Genomic DNA, 18,825 nt, shown 5'->3' with positions numbered 1-18,825 from the left:
CACGTCAGACAAAGAAACAAAACAAAACAACAAACAAATCCCCCAAACTGAAAAAACTAAAGAGAATACTGTAAAACCAGTCACAGAATAAAACATCGTGCCTTTGAAAGAACAACAGAGTGACGGCTGACTTTCCAACAGTAGCAAAGGAAGCCAGAAGGCAGTGAAATGTTATCTCGAGATGCTGAAAGAAAGTAACTGGCAACCTAGGATTCTACACCCAATGAAGATGTCTTTCGTCATTGAGGGTGAAATAAAGAAATTTTCTGATGAAAGCTGAGAGCATTTTGCTAACAGCAGACCCAAACTAGAGGAAAATGGTCTCAGAGAGGAGGGTTGAGCTTTAAAAAGGAATGAAGAACAAAGTAGTGAAATGTGGACAATTCTAAATGAATATATACTTGTGAGATGAAAAAATATAGAATTAAAATAAACAGCAAAGGCATTAAAATTGGCAGTGTGTTAATTCCATTGAAAAATTTGAAGGTTATCTTTTAATTTTTTTTTGGAAAGAGTAAAGATGATAAATCCAATCCCAAACAATGTTAACCATTATATTACATGTAAATGGAATAAGTGCTCCAATTAAAGACAAAGAGTAGCAGGCTATACAAAACTCAACTAAATATTGTTTACAGAAGATATGTCTGAAACAAAAGAATGTAGAAATATCAAAAGTACGGAAAGAGGCAGACCATGCAATACTAACAAAAGAAAGCAAATAAAAAAATAAAAAAAGGAAAGCAAAGGAATGGTGGACCTTAGATGGAGTGAGCTGGGCATGGAAACCAGTGGTGGGAGACAAGGCAGTAGAATATCCCATGCAGCCTAGGATATTTGAACAGGCACATCACCAAAGAAGGTACCAAATCACCAAAAAGAAATGAAAAGACGTTCAACTCCTTCATTATTTAATCATGAATGTGAAAATAAGTCCCACAGTATGATAGCACCACCAGATTGGCTAAAATGTTGATGATTGGCTAAAAAATTGATGCTAAGTGTTGGTGAAAATGTGGAGCAACAGCAACTCTCAAAAAAGTACTGCTGGGAGTGTGAATCAGAGCAAGCTCTTTGGAGGACATTTGCATGGTATATTGACGTTGGATGTATGCATAGCTTTACAGTCCAGACATTTCTATCCCTGTGCACACACTGTGGAAACTCAGTGCTTGTGTGCAGCAGGGCATGTGTATAAAAGCAAGTTCACAGCAGCATCGCTGATCACAGTACCAAACAGGAAACAGCCCATATGTCCACCTACAGAGAAAAAATAACTGGCACTCACAAAATGGAATACTACATAGCAACAAAAACGGATGAACTGCAACATGTTAGGATGAGTCGTAAATATGCAATGTGGGAGGGAAAAGAAGCAAGACAACAGAAGGATACTGGAAGAGTACATATTGTACAACTCTGTTTCTACTTTTAAGATACAGTTCACCATTATTGCATGTGCCTCTAAGAAAGAAAAATTGGCCAAGATGGGAGGCTAACAGGAGACCCGTACACAGAGCTGGGGTCCAAAGGGCAGCATGTACAATTTAAGGGCGATTAAAACAAACAAATAGAACTCTGCCCTGCAGAAAGAAAAAGCCAGAAAACCTTCATGCTTCAATCGGCACACTGGATGGGAAGAGGGGATCTCCTGGGAATCTGAACTGCAAACCTGTTTTGATGTTTGAATTCACATCACCGGTGTGGCCCAAAAATCTCAAGCAGAGACTTTTACTTTGAAAGTGGTGTCGTGCCGGTGGTGATCCCAGATGACCGTTCAGGAGCCTGTACAAATTCAGGTGTAAGGCACCGTCAGTGTAACATGCACTTCTATTTCATAAATGTCAAGATGTGAAAAATGTGCTCCTTAGAAGTGAGGAAATAAGAAATAAATTCTGATACAATTAAAACAACTATAAACTTCTAGGTAGCTGGAGATGATGCCTGTTGCCTAGGTTTCCACCTCCCAAAATTTCCTTGAAAAACAACACAGAACAAGAAGAAGGAAAATGTAAAACTACACTAAACCCATGACCTTAGCATAAATACAGAGAATGCCCAAACTTCAAAATTACCATAAGCAAAAAGTGAAAGAATGCCAATGTCAGCCTGCGATCTCTCACACCCCTAGCCCCACCCGCTCCACCACAAGGGTGTGGGGCAGTAGAAGCAGACTGAGAGACACTGCAGGGGGGGAAAAAAGAGAGAAGCTAGTGACAGGGCTCAAAGTTGATACAAACCACCTTCAGGAAGACTAAGTCCACCCTAAGTCTTAAAAACACTAAGAAACAACAACAACAACAACAACAACAACAATAATAAAAGGTCCAAGTAGTTCAGAACACCAGCTAGAGAATGGACTTAAAAGCATGTCCAATTTGAAGGGTAGTCTTCAAAGTGCACAGCTTTTGGGAGAGAAAAGGGCAAAAAAGAAAGGAAAAGTATCCTTTGGAAATTGGGTGGTGAAAGGGAAAGTGGTAAGAGGGAAATATTTAGGGCCCTGCAATAGAAAAGAGAACCAAACAATTGGAGGGCACATTTTTGCCTACCACCAAAACCGAAAGTCTATTAAATTATCTGGACTTTGATATATTGACAGAAGAGGGTGCCATTGAACTTGAAATCCTATAAAATGCTCCAAGAGCACAAATACGAACGGAACGAAATTAACATATCCATAGAGTTATTGCAAAAAATCAGAAAACAAAAACCAACACACACAAAGCGAGGAAACTCCCCCTGAAAAACAATTATGATGCAGGAAAAACCCTAAGACAACATTTATTCCAAATGCAGCTAAATATACTCAAACAAGCATTTAAAGATATGAAAAACCACCCCAAATTATAAATTGAAAAAAGGATAAAAGGCTCCAATAAGAACTGAAAAGACAGTTGATTGAATTCAGGAAAGAAATGAAAGAGCTGAAAAAATTATCTTAGAAATGAGGAAAAATTACAAGGTGTTCAAGAAAGATAAGACTCAAGTGCAAATTTAATAAGAGGCATTTAGGAAAGGAAGAAAAACAACTAAGAGAATGAATGTGACTTTAGGAAACTAATAAAAAGATACCAGGAACGGTGGCTCACGCCTGTAATCCCAGAGCTTTGGGAGGCTGAGGCAGGAGGAGCACTTGAGATCAGGAGTTCAAGACCAGCCTGGGTAACATAATGAGACCCCGTCTCTCTACAAAAAATAGTAAAAATGAGCTGGCCATGGTGGTGTGCACCTGTAGTCCCAGCTACTCAGGAGCCTGAGGCAGGAGGATCGCTTGAGCTCAGGAGTTGGAGGCTGCAGTGAGCTATGATAGTGCCACTGCACTCCAGCCAGTGCAACAGAGTGAGACTCTGTCTCTACAAAATTGAAAGAAGGAAGTGTCAGAGAGTAGTGGAAATGGAAGCTAGGCAAGGAAGGAAGAGTATTTGTATTATTAGAGTCCCTGAGGAAGAAAAAACATCAATGGAACAGAATTAATATTTAAAACTATAAACAAGAAAACTTTTCTGAATTAACAATAACAAAAAGACCTAAATCTATATAAACAAAGGATGTATCAGGCACCTGGGAAAATTAACCCAGAATGATTAACTCTGAGACATTTTCTAGTAAAATGATTAGATTTTAAAGATAATGAAAAAAATCCTCAACCATATCAATAAATATCAATGGACTTAACTCATCTATTTCTAAAAAAAGATTTTCAATTTGGCACAAATCAAGACAAAGTAAATGCTGTATACAAGAGGCACACCTAAAACAAAGGGATTCCAAAAGGTTAAAACAAAGAGATGGACACATGCATACTAGACAACTGGAAAAATTAAAAAGCAGGAGTAGTGATCCTGATAACAAAGTAGAATCCAAGCCCTCAAAACATTAAGTGTGTCAAAGCAGGTTACCTGTTAATGCTAAAAGTCATAACTCATAGAGAAAGTAGAATACTTATTGGACACACCAAATAACAGGGCAACTATCTTTACGAAATAAAACTACAAGAGTTGGAAGGATACATGGATAGAAACACAGGAATGTTTCTTTAGTGAGACTTTAACAAACACTCTGTACAAGACAGATCAAGAGGACAGAAAAATTAATTAAGGATGTAGAAAACCCAAATACTACAGTAAGGAAACCTATGGACACACAGACACACCTCATTTTATCGTGCTTGACTTCATTGCCTTTTGCAGATGTGCTTCTTTGCAAACTGAAGGTTTGTGGCAACCCTGCGCTGAGCAAGTCTATTGGCACCATTTTTCCAACGGCATATGCTCATTGCGTGTGTGTCACATTTTGGCCATGTTTACAATATTTCAAACTTTTTCAAGATTATTATGCCTGGTATGGTGGTCTGTGATCAGTGACCTTTGATGTCACTACTGCAATTGTTTTGGGGCACCATGAACCACACCCATATAAGATGCCAAACTTAACCAGTAAATGTGTTCTGACTGCTCCGCACGCTGGCCATTCCCATCTCTGTCTTCCTGTCCTCCTGTCCCGCTATTCCCTGAGACACAACAATATGGAAATTAGGCCAATTAACAACCCTACAATGGCCTCTAAGTGTTCAAGTGAAAGGAAGAGTCATCTGTCTCTCACTTTAAATAAAAAACTAGAAATAATTAAGCTCAGTGAAGAAGGCACGTCAAAAGGTGAGATACGCCAAAGCAAGGCCTCTTGGGCCAAACAGTTGGCCAAGTGTGAATGCAAAGGGAAAGTTCTTGAAGGAAATTAAAAGTGCTACACATGAACAATAAGAAAGTGAAAACAGCCTTATTGCTGACATGGAGAAAGTTTTAGTGGTCTGGGTAGAAGATCAAACCAGCCACAACATTCTCTTAAGCCAAAAATCAATCCAGAGAAAGACCCTAGCTCTTTTTAATTCTTTGAAGGGCAAGAGAGGTGAGGAAGCTGCAGAAGAGTCCGAAGCTAGCAGGGGTTGGTGCAAACAATTTCAGGAAGGAAGCCGTCTCGGTGACATACAGGTGCAAAGCGAAGCAGCACGTGCTGATGTAGAAGCTGCAGCGAGTCATCCAGAAGCTCTAGCTAAGATCACTGATGAAGGTGGCTGCATTACAGAACAGATATTCAGTGTTCTTCCTTCTGTTGGAAGAAAGTGCTATCTAGGACTTTCATAGCTAGAGAGGAGAAATCAGTGCCTGGCTTCACAGCTTCAAAGGATAGACTCTCTTGTTAGGGGCTAACGCAGCCGCTGACTTTAGGTTGAAGCCAATGCTCATCTACCATTCCAAAAATCCTAGCGCCGTTAAAAATATTGCTAAATCTACTCTGCCTGTGCTCTAGAAATGGAACAACAAAGCCTGGGTGACAGCACATATGTTTATAGCATGGTTTACTGAGTATGTTAAGCCCACTGATGAGACCCACTACTCAGAAATAAAGATTCCTTTCAAATATTACTTCTTATTGACAGTGTATCTGCTCACCCCAGAGCTCTGAAGGAGATGTACAAGGAGATTATGTTGTTTTCATGCCCATTAACACAACATCCGTTCTGCAGCCCATGGATCAAGGAGTCATTTCATAAGGCTACAGCTGCCACAGATGGCGATTCGTCTGATGACCTGTGCAAATTATACTGAAAACGTTCTGGAAAGGATTCACCATTCTAGATGCCATTAACAACATTCATGATTCATGAGGGGGGGGGGTCAACATATCAACATTAACAGGAATTTGGAAGAAGTTGATTCCAACCCTCATGGGTGACTTTGAGGGGTTCAAGCCTTCAGTGGAGGAAGTAACTGCAGATGTGGTAGAAATAGCCAGAGAACTAGAACTAGAAGTGGAGCCTGAAGATGTGACTGAATTGCTGCAACCTCATGATCAAACTTCAGTAGATGAGGAGTCGCTTCTTATGTTTGAGCAAAGAAAGTGGTTTCTTGAGGTGGAATCTACTCCTGGTGAAGATGCTGTGAACACTGTTGAAATATTTAGGATATTCCATAAACTTAGTTGATAAAGCAGTGGCAGAGTTTGAGAGGACTGACTCTGATTTTGAAAGTTCCACTGTGGGTAAAATGCTATCAAACATCATCACACGCTACAGAGAAATCTTTAGTGAAATGAAGAGTTGATTGATGTGGCGAACTTCATTGTTGTCCTATTTTAAGAAATTGCCACAGCCACCCCAACCTTTAGCAACGACCACACTGATCAGTCAGCACCATCAACATCGAGGTAAGAACCCCCACCAGCAAAAAGATTACAACTTGCTAAAGATGATCAGGTGATCAGTAGAGTTTTCTACTACTAAAAAATATTTTTAAAATTAAGGTATGTACGTTGTTTTTTCAGATATAATGCTATTGTACACTTAACAGACTACAGTATAGTGTAAACATAAGTTTTATATGCACTGGGGAGCCAACACATTTGTGTGACTTGCTGTATTGCGGTGGTCTGGAACCAAACCTGTGATATCTCCGAGGTACACCTGGATACCAAACTCTACACCTGGTGATAGAAAACACACCTTCTTCTCAAGTGCCCATGGGACAGTCACAAAACATGTTTAGAAGATCAGTAAATTCTATAAAGTAGAAGAATTACAGACAACGCTCTCTGATCACAATGCAATAACACTAGAAATTACTAACAGAAACAAGAGGGTGTCCCTGACCAAGAGCTACCTCTTCAAGGAGTGAGGGGTGACCCAGGGAGGGTGTGTGGTGGATGGGTGGCAGGCGGCATAGACCGAGGATCTAGGATTCAGAGCTAGGATTTTGGGGAGGCAGGGCCGTGAGCCGCACCGAGGACCCTAGCCTACCTCTTGGCCCAGGGTTCCCAGGGCTATGAGAGAGAAGCCAGCCCTGAGAGGACAGTGGTGGCCTCTGGGGGTTGTAGGGGTCCTCTGAGGAGCAGGAAGAAGAGAATGCTGGAGGATGAGGATAAGACAGAGGGGTCTTTGCTGATGGGTGGCGAGGCTTTGGTGTTGGCTGGGGTCTTGCCAGGAGTATCCCGGGTCCTGGGCCTTTTCTCTATCAGATGATGGGGTGGTCGAGGCTGGGGCAGGGTGATCCATGGGGAGCACGGATAGGACAATGGTAAACAGTGCCTCCCCAGAGCCCGCCCCAGGAGGTGCGAGGTACGTGAGCAGGTGTGGGCTCCCTCCCTGCACCCGGTCCTAGGCAGCCGCAGGGCAGAGGTCCTGAACTCTGCTTGGCAGAGGATGGAGGGGGCAGTGGGGCAGGGTGGGGCCGGGTACCTGTCCAGGGGGATAGAGAAGTCCAGGAAGGTCGCCACCAGCTCGGGGGTGTGGCTCCGGGCCAGCAGGGTGATGGCGCGCAGGGTGTTTTCCTTGGCTTGGGGGATGCGCATAGAGCAAAGGTGGAGGTGGATGGCCCGGCCCATGTTGGCCACCTGTGTGGGGAACAGATGGTCTGAGGGAAGGCCCGGCCTGGCCTGGGAGCCCTAACGGTGGGGGGTCTTTCTTGCCCTGATGAGCATGAAGCCCGTTGAGTTATGGTCCTGTCCCAAGCAATCTGACGGGGGAGGCACTGCCTGCCCTGGACGCCTGGTCTAATGGGTGTCCTGGTTTGAGGGAGGCAGGTCCCCACAGCTTGCATGGCATTCAAGGTCCTCATACTCTGTCCCAACTGCCCAGTCACTGGAAGGTTCAGACACGGCCCCCTGAATGTCGTTCCTTTGCACCCACCACTCCCGTGCCCAGAGAGCCCTCTGCCTTCTGTGTGCCTGCCTGGCTTATCCCGACCCTGGTGCAGTATCCCTGCAGAGCCCACCTGTCTGCACACTGGCATCAGGCAGCCTTGTGCTGGGGCACACCCTGCCCAGCCCCGGGTCCCCCCTTGGCCTTTGCATCTGCTGTGCTGCCCTGCCGAAGCCTGCCTGCATGTCTGCCACCCTCATCAGATGGCACCTCCATGAGGGTCTGGTCTGTGTCCTCCCTTCCTCCCCACCCCACCCCCACATCAGGGGCTGCAGCAGCTGCTGGACTGAGGTGTGTGTGCCCCATGACACCTCAGTCACCACCCAGGACCCGGGGGACTTGTGTGGGCCCTCCCTCATTCATTCATTCGAATCCCTCAGACTGGTTGCTGCCTAGGTGGGACCTGTGTCCCCCACATCATGCCCAAGGCCCTGAGCCCCCAGAGGCTGACTGCTGGGCCCACCCTCTGCCCCAGCCTGGCCCTTCGCGGGTACCCCAGCGCCCTCACGGTCTGCAGCTTGGCCCCATGCTCCTGGACCACAGCATGTAGCATCTCGGCAGCTGCCTGCACGCGGAAGGGGCTGCTGGAGCCCAGGCTGTTGATGGTCATCCAGAGGAGATCATTCAGCTCCACCAGCGTGAGATGCTGTGTGATCTCCTGCAGCAGTAGGGGTGGGCAGGGCTGTCACTCTGGGCCCCTGTGCCGGCACCTGCCTCCCCCACTTCTGTGTCACCTCTTCTCCTCTGCCCCAGCTCCCAAGTCTCTGGCACATCCAGCCTTCTGAGCACTCTCTGGGTCCCCAAGCATGTGTCCAGCGATTTTCAGCTTACCATTTCCACATATCTCAGAGCCAACCATGGCCCAGGGCTCTTTTCCTCACTCAGACCCGGAGCTTGTCCCGGGACCCAGGTGGCCCAGCCAACCTCCTCCCCTCCCCTCATAGGGCTTCCTCATCTGCCAGTCTCAACCAGCGGTGCTCCCCCACTGCCAGCCCCTGTCCTCCTTATGAGCATTTTAACCAAAGAGAAAGTGAACTTCATAGCTGTGAAGGATCTTCAAGGTCACCTATACCAACCCCAAGCCCAGAAAGTGCACGAGCTGCCCTTGGCCATGGAGCAGTGTGGAGGTGGTGGGCAAGGCTGAGTCTGGGACCCAGGGCCCCTGTACCTACAGCAGGGCCACTCCAGGACCCTGACTCTGCTCTGCACCCCAAGAGCAGCTCTCAAGGTCCAGAGAAGGGGGGTCTCACTGCCAGACCATGAGCTGCTCAGCGGTAATGAAGGGGCTCTCGGGGAAATACACAGTGGTGGTTCTGATCCCTGCCTCACAGCCTTAGACTGCAGCCTCCTGGAGGGAGGTCCTGGGCCAGATCACTGCTGCACAGGTGGGAACCTTCTGGAAAGATTGTGAGCATTGCTGCCACCAGCCACATGTAGCTATTTAAATTTACATTTAATTAAATAACACTAAAAACTCAGTTCCTCAGTGGTACTAGCTGTATTTCAAGTGCTCGAAGCTCCAAGTGGGTAGTGGCTACCTTGGATAGCATAGAGTTAGAACACATCCATCCTCCTGGAAAGTCCTATTGGATGGTGTGGATTCAGCATCTTCCAATCAGGAGAAGTCAGGATGATGATGCCAGAGAGATAAGAGGGAAGCCTGATAGAAAATTATGACTTTGCAAGGATGTTAGGATGGTTAAATGCTTCTTTGCATGTTAGGTTATTTGTTGCAGTGTTTGAAAGTCTATTAGGATGTTTCTATGTATATTAAAGTATAAAAATAAATGTTAAATAATGGATATACAGATATTTATTTGAATCTTATAATTCTAAAATTTGGTACAATGTGAGAATGTTAGGTTATTAGTATGTTGGTTAGAATGTTAAAGTAATTTTAATGGAATCTTTGTAGTTTGTAACTACTTTGGTTTTTGAATATTAGGCTATTATAAAGAGAACATCTGTTATAAGATTAAATTTAAAATTGTTTGCTAGAATGTTAAACTTCTGGTTAGAATTTTAGCATTTAGAATGTTTATGAAGAAATTCAACTTGGAATAGTAAGTAGTAAGACTCTTGGAATCCCAGAATACTACAATCTCAGGATTGAAAAAGATTTTTGAGGTGTCTTACTTTAATCAAGGGCATGAATAAATATGAAATGGAGGTGGCAGTGATGATGGAGAGGATTGTTTAAGGTCATAGTAATGGTGTGGTGATGACGGTGTAGTCATGGTGATGGTGTGGTAATGGTGAAGAGGCTATTGTTGGTGATGATGGTGGTGGTAGTGGTGGTGATGGCAGTGGTGGTGGTGGCGGTGGTAGTGGTGGTGGTGGTAGTGATGATGGTGGTAGTGATGGTGGTGGTGGTGGTGGTGGTGGTGGTGATGGTGGTGATAGCAGTGATGATGATGAAGGTGTAGTGTACATAAGACCACACGAAGAATCAGGGACAAACTTGGGACCAGAACCAGGCCAAAGTGTCTGTTCTGCAACCCAACCCTTCCCACATCTGCCATCCCATGATTAGCAGACCCTCTAATGCTTTCCCCTCTCATTACCCCCATCTGCCCAGGGAAAGGCCAAACTGGACACCCATAATCTGTGTGGAGGGGCCACACAGGCTAGAGCAGGCTGCCCCTTCCCAGGTCCTGGACTCTATGCTCCTAGTTACTGAGATCCCCTGAGGGCCCAGGTGCTCTGAGGTCCTTCACTGCTGGTCCCACCGAGCTGGCAGCCAGTGAAGCCCTTCCCGCCCTGCCCTGCCTCTGCCCCCGCTCTTTGACATAAACTGCAGCCAGGCCAAGTGCTCCCCTGCGGGGCAGAGACAATGGATGTCTTGGCCCCAGGGCTTTAGATTTTCCACACTACACTTCTCCAGATGGGCCTCAGCACTCTGACAGCTCACTACAGCTGCCAAGAGCAGGGCTTCTGGAGTCAGCTGGGACTGGATCAAATGCCACAGGGGCACTGACTAGCCATGTGCTGCCACTTCTTCATCATTTGGTTCAATTTGGCTCAATTTCATGGGTGTTTACTGAAGGCCAGCTCTACCACAGGCCGCAGTGAGACCCCACCTCCAGCATGGAGTGCTCAAGGTCTAGCAGGAACTAGAGCTGAGTACAGGGGTCTTTGTTAGCCAGGGGTCAACACTGACCATGGCAGACAAAGGTCATCATCTCAGAGGTGACTCTGAGGAGGCTCCATGAAGCACCGCCCAACATCTCCCTCACCCTGAGCCTCATGTTCAGAAGATAATACAATTCAAATCACAACACGAGGTGGGGGCTGCAATGGGAGATGGGAACAGTCTAGGAAAGGTTGGAAGAGTTGAAGAAGGGGTGTGGTAGTGTCTGTGAAGCCCTTGGAGGATGGCAGACATCCAACATGTGCTGGCTCCACTTCGACAACATAGGAGAGAGTGGACGAGTTTGGCCCCCACCCCCAGATACCAGGGGTGTGCTCTGGCCATGCCCCCCACCCGGCCCTGCCCATGACTCTAAGGGCTTTGACCTTGATGACTTGGGAGCTGCCTAGCTGGAAGATGCGGTCTTGCTCCTTTGGGAACGCCGTCTCCTGGGAGGGTGGAGGAGTGGCCCTCTGGTCTCCACTGCCCCAGAGGGGGGTTTCATCCTCACTGGGTTGAGAGAGCTTCTTGGGGTTCTGCGATTCTACCTGTGGGGCTTCTCCTGCTGGCCAGGGGCAGGGTGGGGTGAGAGCCAGGCAACAGTGGGCTTGGGGTCTAGGCTGGGGCAGAGTTAGGGTAGGGTCATTTGAATCAGGGTCAGGCCTGTGCCCCAGTTTGGGGACGGTGGTCAGGGTGAGGCCATTATAAGGTTAAGGATCAGATCAGGGTTGTGTTTGTGGACAGATTTAGGGCAAGCTTGAGTCTGGGGGTGCTGGTGTGGGTCTTCCTGTGGTGGGAAACGGGTGTGCCATGGGGGCCGGGGAGGCTCACCTTTGTGGCACATCAGGAGCTTGTGGAGATGGCCCATCCCTTCCAGGCTGGTGCGCTGGGTGGCCCCGTCTGGGTCCTGGCAGAGGATCCCCAGCATGCCCACCAGCTGCCCGATCCGCTTGAAGTTCCCGTTTGGCTGTGGTGAGAGTGCAGGGAGCCACTGACAGCAAAGCCCCCCACAGAGTCGCCACCCCGCCATGCGCTCACCCCAGCACCGCTCTGTCAGAAGCCATCACCTCAAACTGTGTGGCAGGGCCGGGACAGGGGCTGGGCAAAATATAAGGGGTTGCCAAAACCTCGGAAATCAAGGGAAATAATATTTTAATGCAATGTTTAGAAAAATCAAAAGAAATGCAAAAAACTCCAGGACGAACAAAGTCTCAACATTTTTAGCAAAGACAGGACCTGACCCCGTACTTGCAATGACCCCGCCCCACTGGCCTTACCCTAATTCTGGCCCTGGTGCCAACAAAACTTTATTTACAAATACAAGTAGCCTATCCCTAGACCATCATTTGCTGATTTGATTTTTAAAAAGATCACATTAAAATATGATTTATCTTGATTATGGATTTTTTGGTGCCTCTGCGAATTTTGCTCCAAAGGCAACTACTTTGCTTGCCTTACCCGGGCAAGTGGTGTGGAAATGGACTTTGAGTGAATTGAAGCCACTCTGAGCCCATCCAGAGGGGTCCTCCTCCTCCTCCTCCTTGGAGTGCAGCGGCTTTCCCGCGACAGAGCCATCCCTACACCTCCCTCGCACTCTGCCTCCTGTCTCCATTGGACCAGGCAGCCGCTGGGCAGCAGGGTGAGGAACCCACTTCCTTGTCTCCCTGACTTCCCTAAGGAGTTGATGCTGGTCTGGGCTGATAAACAGTGGCTCTCCACATCTGCTGACGTTCACCCAACCCAAGGGCAACAGCCACAGATTGGGGTTAGTGGGGACCATGAAATGGGGGGGGCCCCACCCTGGGGTATGGGCGGGTAGGGGCATGGCGGGCCCCCATTCTGGTGCAGGCCTCACAGCCGAGGAGCCCTCTCACAGCCTCTACCTCTTCTGGCTCCCACTGCAGCCCTCTAAGGAGAAGTCATTTCCATCCATTTTATAGGCGAGAGCTGAGAGCCTGAGGCTCCAATAGGAGAAACACCTGCCTGAGGCCTCAAGGTGTGTGGATAAGAGCCCAGCCTCCTGGGTCATGGTCAGGGCCAGCTGTGAGGCCTTGAGCCGGTCCTCCCCTTTCCCCCTCCCACCTCCTTCCCCACGTGGAAAGAGGGAGACTACCTGGGCGTCTGCCAGCCTGAACCCAGAGGGGGCTGCAGGGGACTCAGGGACCCACCCTGTCCTGGAGGCAGGTGCCCAGGGGCCTTGAACCCCATGAGCCCCGGCAGGCTCTGGGCGGAGGGCGGCTCTGGTCAGCCCCTGGGCTCCAGGGCAGGGGGCCCAGCCAGTGCAGGGGTATGTGTGGGGGGTGCTGAGCTGGGTACTCACGTCCAGGTGGAGGTTGTGCCTCAGGAATTTGAGGAGGCTGGTGCAGCTGCTTACAGCCCGCTGTCGCTCGTGTGCCTTCTCCGATGCCAGCCAGATGTACATGTGCTGTGGGGTGGGCAGGGGCAGGGGCAGGGGCAGGGAGTGGGCTTCCGGGGGCCAGTGCTGCAGCAGGAACTCTGGCACCCGGCCTTAGATGGCCAGGCCTCGCCCACCATCAGCCAGGCCACACCCATTGGCCCAGGCCCCGCCCACCCACCTGGGCTCCACCCTTCAGTGGGCTCTGCCCCTTGGCTTTTCCTGTCCCTCTGCCAATCCCTCTGCACCCAGGCAGTACTGCCACAGGAGGAGTCCTCATCTCCTTTTGTAGCTGACACATCCCCTCCTGCTTAAAGCCCTTTGAGGCTCCTGGTTCTTAACCTGTTCTGTGCCATGCACCCCCTTCTAGAATAGTGCTTTTCCATGCACAAAATATGTGCCTAGCGTTACAACAGGATACAAAGGCATCTTGAAACAGCTATGTTGAATAGCATTAAGCCAAACCTGAGCCTCTTTTTAAAGGCGATATAGGATTAGAGTTTTGATTCTGAAGTGGGATGAGGATGTATGGTATTTGGAGATTCTGTAACCCAGTGATGTCCCAGAAAAACATCTGTGACATCACTGGTGGCATCCCCTGCCACTCCTGGTACAGTGTGGTCTGTGTCTGGCATTCCCAGGGGACGGACATGCTACCTTGCAGCTCAAGGTGAGGGACCTGCAGATGGAGTTTCCTCCTGTCTGTGTTCCCCCGACTTCCATCTGGGCACCCCAGGTTGGGAGCCCCGCCTCACCCCCACGCAGCTGCTTGACGAGGTCCCCCAAGCCTGCCGAGATCTGGCCCCTGCTGACCAGCTCTTGCCCTAGCCCCCCCAACCCCCTGAGTCCTGCTCCCCCATGCGCCCTCCCTTCTCCAGCATTTGGAGCCCCCTCTACTCTCCCGCTGGCCTCATCCATGCTGCTCACCTTGCCCTGCCCTGGCTCTGCCCAGGGGGCCTCCCCTTCCCTTCTCTGCCCAGGACGCCTCAGTCCTCACTCAGGGCTCCACGGTGAAGTCTCGCTGGCTTTGATCTCTGACCTTCCTGCAGAACCAGCCTCCCCTCCTTGGGCCCTGTCCCCACCCCACCTGGCACCCTGCAGCCTCACCGACAGCAGGAAGTGCAGCTCCTTGTGCGTGGGGTTCAGTGTGATGAAGCTCTGCAGCATGTGGTCCAGCTCCTCCGCGGTCTTGTTGAACAGGGACTGTGCAGAGGGGAGGGGCAGCTGAGGCAACGCCAAGCCCAGGGTGGACTGAGGGCCAGGGGCTGCCACAGGGCCTGAATGATGCCTACTGCCTGCACACCCAGGCTGCCCCCCATTGGAACTCACCCCCCTGCCCACAAAGGGGCCATCACGTGCCCTCTTACGCAGACGTGGACACTGGGCAGGGAGGTGTGCAGGACCACTGAGGGGCACAGATTGCAGAGTGGCCCAGGCGAGTTCATGCCCAGCGGGGCTGGCTTCAAGGGCGGGTGACCAGGGCAGTCCCTCAGGGCCCTGGACTCAGAAGGGCCCTGTACCTGGATGCAGCCGGCTCTGGTTGCTGGTCTTGCACCCCAGGTCCCCAATCCTTACTGGTTTGCTTGCCACGTGTGTTCAGGGAGGGAAGGGGACCTCAGAAATATCCCCGTCTACCCTCCTATCCACTCCCCACCTGGAGCAGAGCCCTGGGACTCGGGCCACTCCCTGTCTGGGTGCCCTGGTAACTCGCTACCCCTCTCTGAGCCACTTCCCTCACCTGAGAAGAACATGAAGCCAGCCCCACCTGTGGGGTGGAGGCAGGCAGTGGGTGGGAGTGAGCAGGAGGCCCGGCCCGGGCTCCCAGCTCCCAGCGCGGGAACCCCTGGCACCAGTGATGCTCTCTGGGTGAGCTAGCTGCAGTGTCACTGTGTTAGTTGGTCATGGGGCACTCTGGACTCCTGTGGGGTTGGGGTGGGGGCAGACACCACCCTTCTGGAGGGCTGTGGTGTTGTCCTGGGCCCAGGGGACCCCTCTCTTTCTCCCCCCACCATCGAAAGTGCTTATCTGTTCAGTTCTAGCTTGGACCCAGCCTGGGAGGCAGGCGTGGGGTTCAAATCCTGACTCTCCCACCAGACAGCTTCATTTCCCTGAGCCGGTTTCCTCACCCTTGGGTCACTACTGGGAAGGGGCTGGCACATAGTAGGTGCTCAGTTAACACCAGCTGCCCTGCCCTTTGCAACAGGCACTCAGAGGCTAGGTGCAGAGACTGTACCCTGCGAGCCATACATGCCTCCTGGTGGTGACAATGTGGGCGTCTGGCGAGGGGTGCTGACAGCAATCCCAGAGCTTCTTCCTCCAGCCTCCCAGGGGTCAGGGTGGGCTGGGCAAGGCCTGGGTTGGGGTAGCTGCGTGGTGAGACTGAGCCCACCCTCAGGGAAGGTGACTTGCCCCAGGTGTTGTAAGGACTTTGTGGCTGAGTTGGGTCCCTTGGACCCCTATGAGATTGGGGAACTCATCCTTTAGAGAGAGGTATCCCCCCTCTTCTCTGCTTCCCTTGGGCTGCTGGGGAGCTTGGAGGAGAACTCCAGCCTGGTCTGCCATGTAGCATGTTGGTGGAGACCTGCAGGGCTGAGCAGCACAACTCGCTCTCAGGTCAGCAGAGGGAGGGAGGCCACGCGTACTGCCACGTACAGAACACCTGTCCCCTCAGTCACTGATCCCAGTGGCTCATTTCAGCTGCCTGGTGTTCAGTGCCATCAGTTCTATTGGCATCATCCCCGTCACAGGTGGGCAAACACCCAGGTGCTCAGAGCAGCTGAGAAACTGCCCAGGGACCCCCAGCCTGGGGTGTGGGGTGATGGCAGGGACCCTGCCGGGCACCCTGCCCTCCCAAGCCATGAGCAGCAGGCAGAGCTCAGTGCCCTGCTAGAGAGGCGTCTCCTGGCTCAGGGTGCAGGTGCCACGGGCCGCACCTCGATGTTGGGTGGCTCCAGATAGAGGCAGGAGTGTTTCTCCAGGGCGTCGAGTGGTGGCAGAGCAAACACGCTGCGGAAGCAGGTGGAGAGCAGCTGCGATTTCTTTTCCAAGTCCAGGGGTGGCCTCAGCTGACTGTCGGGAAGACAGAGGGTGGTGAGCCTAGGGGCTGGGGGCTGGGGAGAGGCCCGTGAAACCAGCCGGCGAGCCCTGGGCAGTGCCTGTCTTTGCCCCGCAGACTCCCAGCCTTCTGCCACGTACGGGAGGTGGGGGGGCTGCATGTGCCCGCCTTCCCAGCCCCGCCCCATCTCCGCGGTGAGCTCCTGGCCCACTTCTCCCTTCACTTCCTGGCCTTAAATAGCTCATTGGTGCCAAGGACCCCAACCTTGTGTCTCCAGTCTGGGCTTTGCCCCTGAACTCCAGGCTCACGTTACCAGCTGCCCGCTGCTTCTCACCTGATGTCTAAGGAGTGTCCCAACTCAGCCCAGCCCCAGCTGTGCCCCATCACGTGGATGGCCATGCCATCGTTCTCGCGGCTTGGGGCACATCTCAACTGCTGTCTCCCCCCACCTCGCTGTCCGGCCAGCACCAAGCCCTAGCAGAGAGGCTGCTGTTGACGCGCTGGAGGGCCCTGCGTGGGACCGGGGGCCTACCAGAGGCTGCAGATGATGTGCAGGGTCTGCTGGCGACTCTGCGTGCACAGAGTGTCCTGGGGCTCCTTCTCCATCAGAACCTGCAAGTCCCAGGGGATGGCTGAGCCACTCAGGCCCGGCCCATCCCACGTATGACACCAAGTCTCATCTGCCCGAAGACCTCAGTGCCCGGCAGCCCCGGGAACCACAGCATTTTGCTCCAGCCCCTCATCCACCAGGGTGGCCTCTGTGAACCGGCCCTGCCTAGAGGACACGGCACAGCCACTGCAGTCAGACGGGTCTGGTCTAAATCCCAGTTATCCTGTACCAGCTGCATGGCCTTGGGCAGGTCTCCAAACTGCTCCGAGCCTCGACTACTCATATATAACACGGCCGTGTTGCACACGTGTTACACAGGAAGCAAGGCGTGCAGAGCAGTGTCTGGGTCCCCGCAGGAGTCAGGAAATGTTTTTATTGGTGTGGTTGTTATGGTTATTGTAACTAACTGCCCAGTAACTCCCGTGTTTCCTCCACCACCCTGGGGGACCCACGGTGCCTCTAGCACCAGAGCTCTAGTAACCAGTTTCGGCCCTCAGTGAGGTCAGCGTGTGCACAATGGGTGGCGCTGGCCTTTCTGACCTCAGCTGCACCCCCTGTGAGGTGGACGTAGGCAGCTCAGGGGCCCTGGAAGAATAAAGTGACATGGGGGATATGCACGTGCCCCCAAGTGCGAGGCTGTGAGGGGCTTGGGCATGCTCTAGAAATTCATGCCCCCACCCTGCCCTGCCCGGGCCTGGCACGCACCATCAGACACTGCAGCAGCTCGGGGACCTGGGAGAACTCGTAGCTGCGGGCGCCCTTGCCCCGGCTGATGGCCGCCGTGAGCATCAGGATGGCAGTGAGGAAGCTCTGCTTCAGGGTCTCGTCCTGGCAAGAGGTGGGCCGGGGCAGGGGGGACAGTGTCAGGGACTAGAGCCTGGGGGTGCGCAGGAGAAAGGGAGCGCATGGGGCGCAGAGAGCGCCAATGGGGGCCCACATGGGAGGTGCTTTTGTTGGGGGCGGGTGTGCATGGTTTTGTTTAAAAAATGTGAATAAGTGGAAATGTTTAAACACTAGGAGAGTGCCTGAAAGTCTCTCGAGACGTGGGAGCCCCGAGCCCCAGTGCCACGGCAGCTGTGACCCGGGGCTGCGTTGTGGCCACCCTGGGGCAGAAGCAGCCCAGGGGGGCCCTCGTAGCGACCTGGGTTGGAGGCCCCTGGAGCAGAGTGTGGAGCCAGGGGCTTGTCACAACATGGCATGACAGAGTCACCCCAGCCTGTCCATACCCTTCGCCCCCTGCCTGAAAAGGGAAAACCCATGGTTCGCTCTGAGAGGAGACGCTGGGGGGCGGGGCCACCCTAAATGCCCAGGGAACTTCAGTGGACAGCAGGGCAGGGGGCAGCCAGGAAACTGGCGGGAGGCGGGGTGGCTCCGAGGCCCCGGGAGGTGCAGAGGGCCCCGACTCTGGTGCGCTGGTGGACCTGCGGGGCTGGAGTCCAGACTCAGTCCCGGGGGGACGTGACAGGATGCTGCGACCCTCCAGAGGGCAGCCCCGGGCCCGTACCCAGGAGCTGTACTGGAAGTAGAAGATCATCCGCGACAAGACGTTGTCCACCCGAGGGAGGATGTGGGCCCTGGCCCTGGCCGCCACCTGGCCGTACGCGAGGAGGATGGTGCTGCTGGCCCATTTCCACCGGAGGTCCTCCAAGTTCTGGCCGCGGGGGGTCGGGGGGCAGATAAGGAGTGTCAGGGCCCTGCGGACCCCTCCTCTGGGAGCGGTGAGCAGAGGTCCAGGGCCCTGGTAGGGCACCGGAGGCAGGGTGTCCTGAGGGGTTAGGGGTGGTGGGCCCCCACTGACCTCAGCAGGAAAATGGGGAAATGGAATTGGCTCTCTGGGGGTTGGATGGGACTTGTCAGGGCCACTTGGGTGTATGCAGGCACTCGGCTCTGCTGGAACTGGCCGGCGTCCAGGCCCTCACCTTGCCCTCCTTGAGGGAGCCCC

At 52.0% G+C, this 18,825-nt stretch overlaps 1 protein-coding gene across 1 annotated transcript in view; it reads right to left on the bottom strand.

Annotated features, from left to right (window-relative positions):
- The window catches only part of LOC123644386 (maestro heat-like repeat family member 5), a 59,180-nt gene that overhangs the window by 18,602 nt on the left and 21,753 nt on the right, over positions 1 to 18,825 (bottom strand). Inside the window, exons 10-21 of the mRNA XM_045560466.1 lie at positions 18,388 to 18,534; positions 17,589 to 17,711; positions 16,806 to 16,885; positions 16,143 to 16,287; positions 15,345 to 15,472; positions 14,586 to 14,715; positions 14,326 to 14,421; positions 13,144 to 13,248; positions 11,655 to 11,790; positions 11,210 to 11,388; positions 8,202 to 8,351; positions 7,232 to 7,386 (exon numbers count right to left, since the gene is read on the bottom strand). Coding sequence (XP_045416422.1) covers positions 7,232 to 7,386; positions 8,202 to 8,351; positions 11,210 to 11,388; positions 11,655 to 11,790; positions 13,144 to 13,248; positions 14,326 to 14,421; positions 14,586 to 14,715; positions 15,345 to 15,472; positions 16,143 to 16,287; positions 16,806 to 16,885; positions 17,589 to 17,711; positions 18,388 to 18,534 — 1,574 coding nt within the window. The remainder of the gene's footprint in view (positions 1 to 7,231; positions 7,387 to 8,201; positions 8,352 to 11,209; positions 11,389 to 11,654; positions 11,791 to 13,143; positions 13,249 to 14,325; positions 14,422 to 14,585; positions 14,716 to 15,344; positions 15,473 to 16,142; positions 16,288 to 16,805; positions 16,886 to 17,588; positions 17,712 to 18,387; positions 18,535 to 18,825) is intronic.

This window comes from Lemur catta, chromosome 9, assembly GCF_020740605.2.
Source record: "Lemur catta isolate mLemCat1 chromosome 9, mLemCat1.pri, whole genome shotgun sequence".
Classification (NCBI taxonomy): Eukaryota; Metazoa; Chordata; class Mammalia; order Primates; family Lemuridae; genus Lemur; species Lemur catta.
Note: the sequence above shows the minus strand (reverse complement) of the source record. Positions and strands in the feature narration are given on the sequence as shown.